Below are 11600 nucleotides of genomic sequence, written 5' to 3'. Positions count from 1 at the left end.
TCAAGTCGAAGGGCGGGGGCCCGAAATTTGCACTTTAATAACGCCTACCTCCAGGCCATTGTTATGTTCACTGAAAGCTTGAGGACGGTTGGCCTAGCTTCTCACGCTACACCTTCCACCAGTTATTGTTATTAGCCCTATTTTACAGATAAGGAAATTGAGGCACAGAAAGGATAATTATATTCCTAAGGACAAACCCAACCAGGGGTTGAACCAAGACGTGCTTGAGATGCAACTCTTCATTTTACATTTAACAGTGCATTATGCCCTTTTGCTAAGTGATCTGCTCGTTAATACTTCAACCTTGGAGTTTGAGCACTTGGTCTGAAGTCTCACTAATTCGTCTGGTAAATTTGGGCCGAATTTACATTTTGAATATGAAGTCCATTTCTTTGGATAAAACATCCCCCACCTGAAGGCGACCTGAGGGGATGGGCGGGGCGGGGGAGCTGAGCAAAGAAGGGAGGCGATCGACGCCTCCGGCGCGCCGCTGCCTGTTGGATTGGCTCGAACCTCTCCCGCCAGGCCTGTCCTACTCCCGCGCGCTCCTGGGCCCGCCCCCGCCGCCATCTTGGTCCAGGAGGGAGCTTGTCGCACGCGTGAGTAAACTGTCCGAGTCGCCAAAGTCAGGCTTTGGCAGCCTGCAAGTGCAGCGGCGCAGTGGCGGAGAGGACGCTGTCCTGAACATTGTACGTAGGGCTAAGTATCCCGGGCGCGGTGGGAGGTCAAGGAAACCTTCGGCCTGGTGCAGCCTCTGCCCCCTCGCGGCGAGATGCCGCGCTCCCGGGTCTTCTCCCGCCCCTCCCCAACCCCCCGCGCGGTCTCCTCCCTCCGTTGAATGCTGCCCGGGAAAGTGGTGGCGGGAGCGGGCCCAGGCCGGAGCGCGGCGTGGGCCGCAGTGCGTGTTACTGGGCGGAGGAGAAGGTTAGGGCTTGCGTTTGGGCTCTAGAGGCCGGCGCTGTGGACACGGCAGAACTGCGAGTCCGGGAGCCAGTGTTAAGGTGTGAGCGCCGGATTCGCGCTGGGCCGCCGTGAGGCTCTTTGCGTTGGTCACTACATTTTTCTCCTTTTCCGGCCCGGCCTTAGGGTGGCCGACATGACGGCCCCAGGTCCGAGCCCTCTCGCGCCGCTGTTGGAGACACTGGAAGACTCTTCCGCCTCCCTGGGCGAGCAGACGGATGCCTACCTAACTTTGACCAGGTGAGGCCCGCTGGGGTGGGAGGCGCTTCGGTGGAGGTTGGACGCAAGATGGTTGTTTGGGACTCGTAGAATGAGTGAATTCTTTTAGTCTCGTAAATAGGAGGACACCGGAGTCGGGGATGAGTGGGGTGGAGGGGGGCGTATATGCCAAGTGACGTTTCAGGGGCTGCTGCAGCACTTAAGCTGTTTGGAATGAAGGAGACTGCACGCTTGTCTTGCAAGGAAAGGATTAAAGTTTCTGCTGGAAGTAGTTGGAGGAGTGGTTTTCAGTGCGAAAGTCCCTGCGAACTCCTGGTGTATCGCGAAATAACGACCCAGAATTTTTTTTTTTTTTTTAATGGACCACTAGCCTGATTTTTGTTTCAGTTACATAATTCTTCAAAAGGAATTGCCTAAAGCTTTGTAAAGAATTTGATAAAATTGGTAAATTTGTACCTGGGATAGGGATTACGCTGCTGTCTTCACATGATGAAACTGTCAAAACTTGGGTACACTGTGGAGGCAAAAGTCATTCTGATGTGTGTTCTCTCTTATTTCTGATGTGTTTTGCATCATATAGTCTATATATTCGTAAGCATCATACGAATTGGGCCAGTTCATTTCTAAGCATTTATAGAGATATTTTTAGTAAGTGTCCAGTACTTTGTCTTTTGCCTAATCTCTTGTTCTATCTGCTTTTTAAGTCGGATGACTGGAGAAGAAGGAAAAGAAGTCATCATAGAAATTGAGAAAAATCTTCCTCGGCTGTACAAAGTTTTAAAGGTCTGTATCTATGGTTGAATAGTGTTTTGAGTGTTAAAAACCACCCAGCTGACCCATAAGAACTTTCCTAAAATAAAAGCAATGATGTTGGTTCGGTTAATGTACCTTTTTATTGATTAATATACTGTATATGAAGTGTTGGCCTCCTGCCTCAGCCTCCTGAGTAGGTGTGAAGACAGGCTATCATCGGATTGCCTGGCTCTTCATTACTTTACATCTTTCACAAGCTTTTTCTCACATTATTCTTCATACCTCGATGAGTTTACCTTTTCCTTTTTTCTTTTTGGCAGTTCTGAGGATCAAACATGGCCTCAACATACTAGTTCTCATTCAGCTATACCTTCAGCCTCTAGTTTGCTCTATAATCTCCACTTTTGCAGATGGAGAAATTAGTTTGTCTAAGGTTTTCCATGGCCACTTGAACCCTCAGCCTGAATTATCAATCTTATCTGATCAAAGCAGTGATCGGAGATTATTTAATCTCTTTTCATTCCTTTTGGGAATTTATTTATAAGTAAGGAATTCCAAAATAGTAATTGTCTCCCATCTACTTTGTGCATAGCATTTGTAATTTATCTTCACTCACCCTCCATTTTTGCAACTTTTGCTATGTTAGAAACTGTTGCAGTTTTCTTTTTTGCTTGTTTACAGGGAGGTGGCATAGTTTAATGTCAAACTGAGAACATATGTTTTTGTCATGGATTACTTAGGAGGCTTCATGATCTTCCTTTCATACTTAGCATTTAACTTTTTAATCCCCTTTCCCCTCCAACTCCCAGTACTGGGGATGGAACCCAGGGGCACTGTACCACTGAGCTACTGTCCTAGTCCTTTTAATTTTTTTGTTTTGAAACAGGATCTTGCTAATTTGCCCAGGCTGTTCATGAGCTTTTCCATCCTCCTGCCTCTGCCTCCCATGTGACTAAGATTATGGACTTTCCTCATCTGCCACCAGCCCAGCAACTGTTTCATTTTAAAAATAAGAAAATTAGCCAGGTGTGGAGCCTGCCCTCCAATTTGGAATTCTCCTGCCTCAGCCTCCTGAGTAGCTAGAATTACAGGCATGCACTATCAGCCTCACCAGTATTATTTTATCTTATTTTTTTAATTCTCTAAAGGATTTTTTAAAAATACGGAATTCTTCATGAATTTGACTATCATCCATTCATAGGGACCAAGCTGATCTTCTCTGTGTTCCAATTTTTTTTCTTGTGTATTGGGGATGGAACCCATAGGTGTTCTACCATTGATTTATACTCTGCTTTTTATTTTGTGACAAAATGTCACAAAGTTACTGAGGCTAGGCCTCTAATTTGTGATCATATGCCTCAGCCTCAAGTGGCTGGGATTATGGGCATGTGCTAGCACACCTGGTTTTGTTCCAGTTTTTACTATGTATGCTGCCAAAGCGAACATGGAAATAGTATTATTAAGTAACATTAACTTCGATACTTCATTTTTCTTCATTATTACATTTCACATTCTAGCAGTATATTTGATGTGAAGACATGCATCTTCATGTGTTTAATTTTTGAAAGCATGGAATCAAGGACCCTGTTGCATGCATTTTGAGTCAAGTTGCACTGTTTTTAAGTAGAGTTTGTATGTAAAGTTGCTAATGAATTATTTGGAAGCAAGTGGAAGATTAGTAATAGGACAATTAGTAGAAGATATCTATGTAAGTTAAGCAACCAAACAATAATTAAATTTCTTCAAAATAGGAACCATAGTAGATAAAATGTTTGTGTTCTTGTTCAGAATTCTGCTAGATTTGTCTTAAGAACTCAACATTCTTGAAGATAAGGCAGACCTTTATTGAGCTAGAGATATAACTCAATGGTAGAATTCTTGCCTAGCATGTTAATTGTGGGTTCAGTCCTCAGCATTGCAAAACATCAATAAAAAAGACAACACAGTTAAGGAACATCATAAACCTTATTTGTTATCTGAACAGGTGCTCAGTTGCTGAGGGTCTTGCTAAGTTACTGAGGCTGGCCTTACATTTGAGGTCCTCCTGCCTTAGCCTCAAGTCCACGGGATTATGGGCATGCACCACCTAATTGGGTTATAGTTGACTTTCTGATCATATGTTCTTACCTGCTCTGAGAATTTTGTTGATTGATTAGATCAAAATGTTATGAGCTTGTTTGTTTTGTTATTGACTTGATTTCTACAAATTTATTTACAGTTGTGCTTATTTGTGATAAATGTGATTTTGTTTTGGTAGAGTCATATTTCCAGTCAAAACTCAGAACTGTGTAGTGCTGCTCTACAGGCCTTGGGGTTTTGCTTATATAATCCCAAAATTACTTCAGGATTATCAGGTAGATAATTATGACTATTAATATTTTTTAATTTTTAAATGTAACTTTATAAAATTATTGTTGTCACTGAGTTAGTTTCATAATTTGTAGTTTAGGATTTGCTTCTAAAAAATGTTTGGATCTCTTCATCACCTATACATAGTTCTAAATTTGATAGATTGAAATCTGCTGTAGAAAATAAAGATGCTTAAACATAATTGCATACTGAGGGTACAACTCTGAATTGGCCAGGGCCCTGGGTTCAATTCCCTAGCACAGAATAAATATGATTGATGTAAAAACCTTTTTTTTTTTTTTTTGGGCTGGGGATGTGGCTCAAGCGGTAGCACGCTCGCCTGGCATGCGTGCGGCCCGGGTTCGATCCTCAGCACCACATACGAACAAAGATGTTGTGTCCACCAAAAACTAAAAAATAAATATTAAAAATGTCTCTCTATAAAAAAAACAAACAACTTTTTTTTTTTTTTTTTTGGTACCAGGGTTTGAACTGGGACGGGCTCGACCACTGAACCACATCCCCAGCCCTATTTTGTATTTTATTTAGAGACAGGGTCTCACTGAGTTAGCACCTGGCTTTGGCTGAGGTTGCCTTTGAACTCGGGACCCTCTAGCCTCAGGTTTCCAAGCTGCTGGGATTACAGGTGTGTGCCACTGTGCTTGGCTAAAAACAGAAACTTTAATAAAACATGGCTGTCTTTGGAAGTTAATAACTTATCTGATTGTTTTATTTAGGTATATACACTAAGGAACATGTTTACTTGGAAGTTTCTTTCATAGTAGTGCGAAATGTAGTATAACTGTGAACTAAAAGTGGTAGTGAAAACCTACTTTTAGTTCACAGTTATACTAAACTAGCTTTCCAAGTTTCAAGTAGCCTGAACTGTTGCTCTTTAACTAAGTAGTTTGCTACCCTAGAGGAAAGCTGGGAAGTGATTTTTTTTTTTTGGTACCAGACAACTCCTAGACCACTGAGCCACATCTCCAGCCCTATTGTATTTTATTTAGAGACAGGGTCTCACTGAGTTGCTTAGTGCCTTGCCATTGCTGAGGTTGGCTTTGAACCCGCAATCCTCCTGTCTTGGCCTCCCAAGCCCCTGGGAGTATAGGCATGTTCCTGGCTAGGAAGTGATCTTTAGAGAGAAGAAATTAGGAATAGGTAATAAGGATCAGAAAGTTGTTACCATTTGTTTTTCTGAGGGAGTGGGGTTACTTCCAGCTTTGTTTTGTACTAGGGATTGAACCTAGGGACACTTAACCACTGAGCCACATCCCCAGCCCGTTTTATATTTTATTGGAGACAGGACCTCGCTGAGTTGCTGAGGCCAGTTTTGAACTTGTGATCCTCTTGCCTCAGCCTCCTGCTGGGATTACAGGAATGCGCCACCACACCTAGCATCACCAGCCCTTTTTATTTTCTCTTTGAAGACAGAGTCTTGCTAAATTGCCAGGATTATAGACCAGTGCCACCACACACAGCCCTGCTAATTCTTTTTTATGTATAGAAGTGTTAGCACCCTAAAGTACGAGTTGTTCATCTTGGAGCAGAAGTGTGAGGTTATAATATCTTGCTAAACATTGCATATACCTAGTAATGATACCTGTGGTTATTTTTGTGTGAACTATCTGTTTTGGAGTTCAGTGCTTTGTTTTCTCTGAATATGATAACTTCGATCTGGATTTAAGGTTTGGGAAGTTTGATATCAGTAGTGGTTCCTTGATCCTTCTCTGAATATGTATTTAGTTTTTTTGATTTAAGAGTATTTTTCTTTACTTTTATATTTGAAATTTTAAGATTGGGGCTGCAGATGTAACTTGGTGGTCTAGGCTGGTTTCAATCCCTAGTACCACAGAAGAAAAGATTGTATACTGTTCCTATAATTAAAACTACTTGCTTTTCAGAGGCAAATATTCAAGAATTGCTTTCAAAATTGAATAATATTGTTAAGAATTCAGACAAAAATGTATGCACCAGGGCACTTTGGGTAATATCCAAACAGACGTTTCCCGCTGAAGTTGTTGGAAAAGTGGTGAGTACAGTTTTTCTAAGTCTTTTCTACATCTACATGCCAGCAAAACAGTTCTGTTTTATTTGATTTGTATATATTTGGTTCTGTCTTTTAGGTTTCCAGTATAATTGACTCATTAGAAATAGTATTTAATAAAGGAGAGATACATTCTGCCGTTGTTGATTTTGAAGCATTAAATGTTATCATAAGGTATGCAGTTTGGATGCAATTCACATTAGAATACTGTTTCTATAAATTTAGAATTTATTTCAACGATTGAACTTTCTGAGATTCAAATATGAAATTGACAGTAAAAGAATGGGGGCATGTCTTTACTGAAAGTCTTAAAAGTAAAGTCTTGTTCATGATAAAGTTTTTAAAAATTATCTCTTAAAGGGTTTTAAAAATAATACAACCTTGTAAGTGGGCTAGAAAAGGGTATTTATGAAGGCAGTCATGTTGTCTAGCATGGAGTAGGAAAGTCCCTTCTACTTGCCCTTCCCTAGTCTTTTTTTTTTTTTTTTTTTTGTAGTGGTAAGGATTGAACCCAGGCCTTACGCATGCAAGGCAAGCACTCTACCAACTGGGCTATATCCCCAGCCCCCAGCCCTACTCTTTAAAAGACATGGGGCACAAACTCTTGACTTGTTTTTTCATTCTTTGTTTTCTTTAGTTTTTGAGCTGTTTGTTTTAATTTCACCTTCTGGTGCTGTGGTTGATGATCATATTATAGTCTAGTTCCTTGGCTCCCTTTTAAAAACAGTACAGGGCTGAGGTTGTGGCTTAGTTGTAGAGTGCTTGCTTAGCGTGTGTGAGGCACTGGATTCAATTCTCAGCAACACACACACCCACACAATAAAAGTTATCATGTCCATCTACAACTAAAAATATTAAGAAACAACAATAACAACTCCAGGGATGGAGCTTTGTGGTAGAGTGCTTGTTTAGGACATAGGAGGCCCTGGGTTAAATCCTGCCACAAAAACAGAATTTTTACATAAAAAGTAAAGCAGTATACAAATTAGCAAGAAAAATTTGATCTTTATTTTACCACATAGTTGTTGCTACTTCAATAGTATACACTAGTGTATATTCATGAATATTTTATGCACTCTAATCTTGCACCAAAGACTGAGTTCAGAAATAAATGATTTTTTTTGTGTGTGTGCGCGTGCTGGGGGTCAAACCCAGGGATTTGTGCATGCAAAGCAAGTACTCTACCATCTGAGCTATATCCCTAGCCTATAATAAGTGACTTTTAAGTGATAACTGACTTTTTCCCCCCCTTAAAAACAAAAATAAAAACAAAAAAACTTCATATATTGGTTGTACCTCAATTTTTTCCAAAAAAGAAAAAAAATTGGGGGGGGGTGGCAGAATGTATGTATGCATTCTAAATTATGCTGTTTATTTTTCCTGCTAGATTAGACTAAAAAAGTGAGTTCAAGCTAACTTATTGATTTCTCCTTTATAGGCTAATTGAACAAGCTCCAGTTCAAATGGGAGAAGAGTCAGTGAGGTGGGCAAAATTGGTCATACCTTTAGTGGCTCATTCAGCACAAAAGGTTCATTTGAGGGGAGCCACTGCTCTGGAGATGGGAATGCCATTGTTGCTTCAGAAACAACAAGAAATAGCATCTATTACAGAGCAGCTTATGACTACTGTAAGCATTAAGTTACTTAAGGATTTTCTAAATACTGTATTAATACAAAGTTTCTTTGCTAAGCTTGAAATTCATTTTAGGCTCATTGGTTTAATTGCACTGTGATCTAGGAGTTTTTGGTTTAATTGCACTGTGATCTAGGAGTTTAGCTTTAAATTAAAACAGAGTTGCTTAAGTTAGTGTAGACCAATTATACATAACAGTACAGAAATGAACTGTCTATTCATTTTTAATACACTGTAGATATTTTATCCCATCCTCGATGAATGTTGACTAGAAAGGGATTGCATTTCTCCCATCCTCTAACCAGACCCCTGCTTGGTTTCTGAGATCAGACATCCAGGCGCATTCAGGGTGGTAAGGCTGTACATAAGGGATTATATTTCTTTTTTTTTTTTTTTTAAATATCTATTTTCCAGTTGTAGTTGGACACAATACCTTTATTTAATTTATTTATTTTTATGTGATGCTTGCTAAGTGCTCTACCGCTAAGCCACAAAGTCGCTAAGCCACAAAGTCGCTAAGCCAAAACCCCAGCCTGCCCCCCCCAACAAGGGATTATATTTCTAAATAAGGGAGAGCAGTACCCAATTCAGTGTTATTTTTGTGTTATTATATAATTTCAGTAGTTACGAATTTTCATGCATGTAAGCTCATCTAGTCCATATAATTTCCTAGCTGGTTATTACTTTCCTCAAGTCTTAGGCTTACCAACATTTGTTCTTGTAAACATCTTTTAGCGTCTATATGCAGTGCATTACTGTTGACTATAGTTGTAAACAAAAGGCTTATAGAACTTGTTTTCTAATGAGAAATGAGGAAGGCACATAATGTATTAAGTGAAGAGCACTAGGGAGGATAGAATAGCAGGGACAGGCTGAAGTTTGCCATCAAAGAGAAATGGTGAGGTGGTCAGGGAAGGTAAAAATTAGGACATTGGAACTGTGATTTGAAGACAGTATAGGAGTTAGCCATGTGGATAATATAGGGTAAGCTCGTGAGCAAGAAAACCATGAGTGCAGAAGGGCCATTCTTGTTGTAGGGAATGGTGGTACACATCTATAATCATAGCTACTGGAGAAGTTGAGGCAGGAGGATTTCAAGTTTGAGGCCTGTCTAGGCAACTTAGGAAGACCCTGTTTCAAAACAAGTTTATATTTATAAATTTTTTCTTTTTTTGTTTAAGGGCCCTGGGGATGTACTGTTAAGAATGTCCCTGGAGGGCTGGGGATGTGGCTCAAGCAGTAGTGCGCTCGCCTGGCATGCGTGCGGCCCGGGTTCGATCCTCAGCACCACATACAAACAAAGATGTTGTGTCCGCTGAGAACTAAAAAATAAACATTAAAATTAAAAAAAAAAAAAAGAATGTCCCTGGATTCAGTCCCTTGTCTGGCAAAAGAAAGGGGAGGATCCCATTCTGCTCTTACATTGTGTACCAACTTGGTGTTCAGCGAACACTTGGCAATATGACAGAAGTGAGAGTTATGAGGTTGAGAAGAGTGGAAGATATTGTTAGAGAAACAGAGGACCTAATCACACAGGTCCTTGGGACCACAGTAAAGATGCAATTTTTACTCTGGATTATAAGGAAAGTCATATTTGAATGTTTTGAGCTTCCAAGTATTATATACTGATTTGAATTTTAAAGTGATTATTCTGGCTATGTTGAAAACAGGCTTGGGGGATGATAGAGCAGGAGCAGGAAGATTAAAGTATAATAAAGTAGTATCTTTAAGAATTGTTTTGTCAGGCACAGTGGTGCATGCCTGTAATCCTAGCAGCTGAGGAAGATCACAAGTTCAAAGCCAGCTTTAGCAACATAGCGAGGCACTTAGCAACTCAGGGAGACCCTGTCTCAAAAAAAAAAAAAAAAGTGGGGGTACCTGGGGTTGTGGTTCAGTGGTTAAGCAGCCCTGGTATCAAAAAAAGAGAATTGTTTTGTTCTCATAAATTTATTCATCTTCAGTACCCTATGTACAGCTTTATAAATAAATTTGAAGTAAGATTTTCTCATGGGCTGGGGATGTGGCTCAAGCGGTAACGTACTCGCCTGGCATGCGCGGGGCGCTAGGTTCGATCCTCAGCACCACATAAAAATAGAATAAAGATGTTGTGTCCACCAAAAACTAAAAAATAAACATTAAAAAAAAAGATTTTCTCATATTGTTTATGATACTGTGAAAGTTTTTTTGCTTTTTTAAGTTTCTAGTGTGAGAAAACTAATACACTATCATTTGAACTCTAATGATGTGCAGGCTGAAGTTTTTAGGAGAAAGTTTTTCTACCAGTATATTGGTGGAAATTAAGTGTGATTGATGAATGGTGAGAAGGCCTGATGTGTGATAGACAAGCATAGCTAAGTAAATGTTAATGATAGAATTTAGATTTTGGCATTTAGATATTTATGGTAAAACATTTTCGGGTTTGGTATATTTTCTAAATTTTTCCTTTTGGGTTTTTTTTCGGGGGGGAGGTAATAAGGGTACTTTATTGTGGCAAAGATTATTTGGCTGATAATCAAGTATTAGAAATTATTTCTAGGCTTTGATATTGGATTATTTTTTCCTTTTGAAGAGAATATTTGGTAAATATTTCGCTTTTACTTACAGAAATTAATTTCAGAACTCCAAAAGCTATTTATGAGTAAAAATGAGACCTACGTGTTAAAATTGTGGCCTTTGTTTGTCAAACTTCTTGGAAAGGTAAGTGTCAGAGTTAGGTGAACAGTTCACAATTTTTATATGCCAGACCTTTTCATTTAAACTTTCCTTAGTTCAGTCCATCCTCAGAGTTTGTTTTCCTTATTTGTAAATTTGCCTGCTCACTAGAACTTGTATGTAAACTCCATATCAGTACTTTTGTAGCTTTCACATAATTTGTAAACATGTAGAATGGGAAAGAATTTGAGTCACCCAATGTGCATGTTCTCAGCCAAGGTTCAACAAGGTTATACCCTGTCTTCCCCCCAGTTCCCCGGGTAGGGATTGAATCTAGGGATGCTTTACTTCTGAAGCACATCCCTAACCCTTTATATATATTTTAGTGTTCCTAAGCATGAACTTTTGTGCCCTTTTTTTTTTTAGTGTTCCTAAGCACAGGAAGGCTGTGATGTGCCTTATGAAGAAATACTCATGTGTTAAATAAGCTTTATTCTAACATAAGTTACAATGCTATTGGCTTTCATTTCAATGCTAGGAAATCAATAATAGATATTAAGTAAGGGAATTAGTATATATTGAGTAAGGTACCTTTACATGAAGAAATACATAAAACAAGATTATATATTAAACAGTTGATGCAAGTTCTGAGACCAGAGAATTTGCTCAGAGAAACCCAACTCCGTATTTTCTTTTAATAGTGATGGCTGATTTTTTCTATTTCTTTTCTTTCTTTTTTTAATGGTACTGGGAATGGAACCCAGGGTCTCATGAATGTCAGACAAATGCTGAATCATTGAACCACATCCCCAGCCCATTTTTTTTTTCCTGTGTTCAAAGTGACTATACAATATGAATACTGTGAATAATGAAAATCAAGTGTTAATTAAAGCCAATTCTTTGGGCAGGGTTGCCTTTTTTATTGTGTTAATACACAGTTATTTTAAGTGTTTGTAAGTATACAAATATAGTGTTGCATAAGCATCA

The 11600-nt window shown here is 39.4% G+C and overlaps 1 protein-coding gene and 1 non-coding gene across 4 annotated transcripts in view; one reads left to right on the top strand and one right to left on the bottom strand.

Annotated features, from left to right (window-relative positions):
- The first annotated feature begins 588 nt into the window (after window positions 1–588).
- Window positions 589–11600, top strand: part of Rif1 (replication timing regulatory factor 1) — a 61862-nt gene continuing 50850 nt past the window's right edge. For all 3 annotated transcript variants that reach the window (XM_071619180.1, XM_027937915.2, XM_027937913.2), the window contains exons 1-8: window positions 589–689; window positions 1087–1200; window positions 1884–1962; window positions 4190–4286; window positions 6186–6313; window positions 6408–6502; window positions 7767–7956; window positions 10566–10658. In XM_071619180.1, the coding sequence (XP_071475281.1) occupies window positions 1097–1200; window positions 1884–1962; window positions 4190–4286; window positions 6186–6313; window positions 6408–6502; window positions 7767–7956; window positions 10566–10658 (786 nt within the window). In that variant the 5' untranslated portion in view covers window positions 589–689; window positions 1087–1096. The remainder of the gene's footprint in view (window positions 690–1086; window positions 1201–1883; window positions 1963–4189; window positions 4287–6185; window positions 6314–6407; window positions 6503–7766; window positions 7957–10565; window positions 10659–11600) is intronic.
- Window positions 3089–3193, bottom strand: LOC114094846 (U6 spliceosomal RNA). The gene has a single exon (XR_003583145.1). It is a non-coding gene; the product is annotated as a U6 spliceosomal RNA (small nuclear RNA).

This window comes from Marmota flaviventris, chromosome 11 (genome assembly GCF_047511675.1).
Source record: "Marmota flaviventris isolate mMarFla1 chromosome 11, mMarFla1.hap1, whole genome shotgun sequence".
Lineage (NCBI taxonomy): Eukaryota > Metazoa > Chordata > Mammalia > Rodentia > Sciuridae > Marmota > Marmota flaviventris.
Note: the sequence above shows the minus strand (reverse complement) of the source record. Positions and strands in the feature narration are given on the sequence as shown.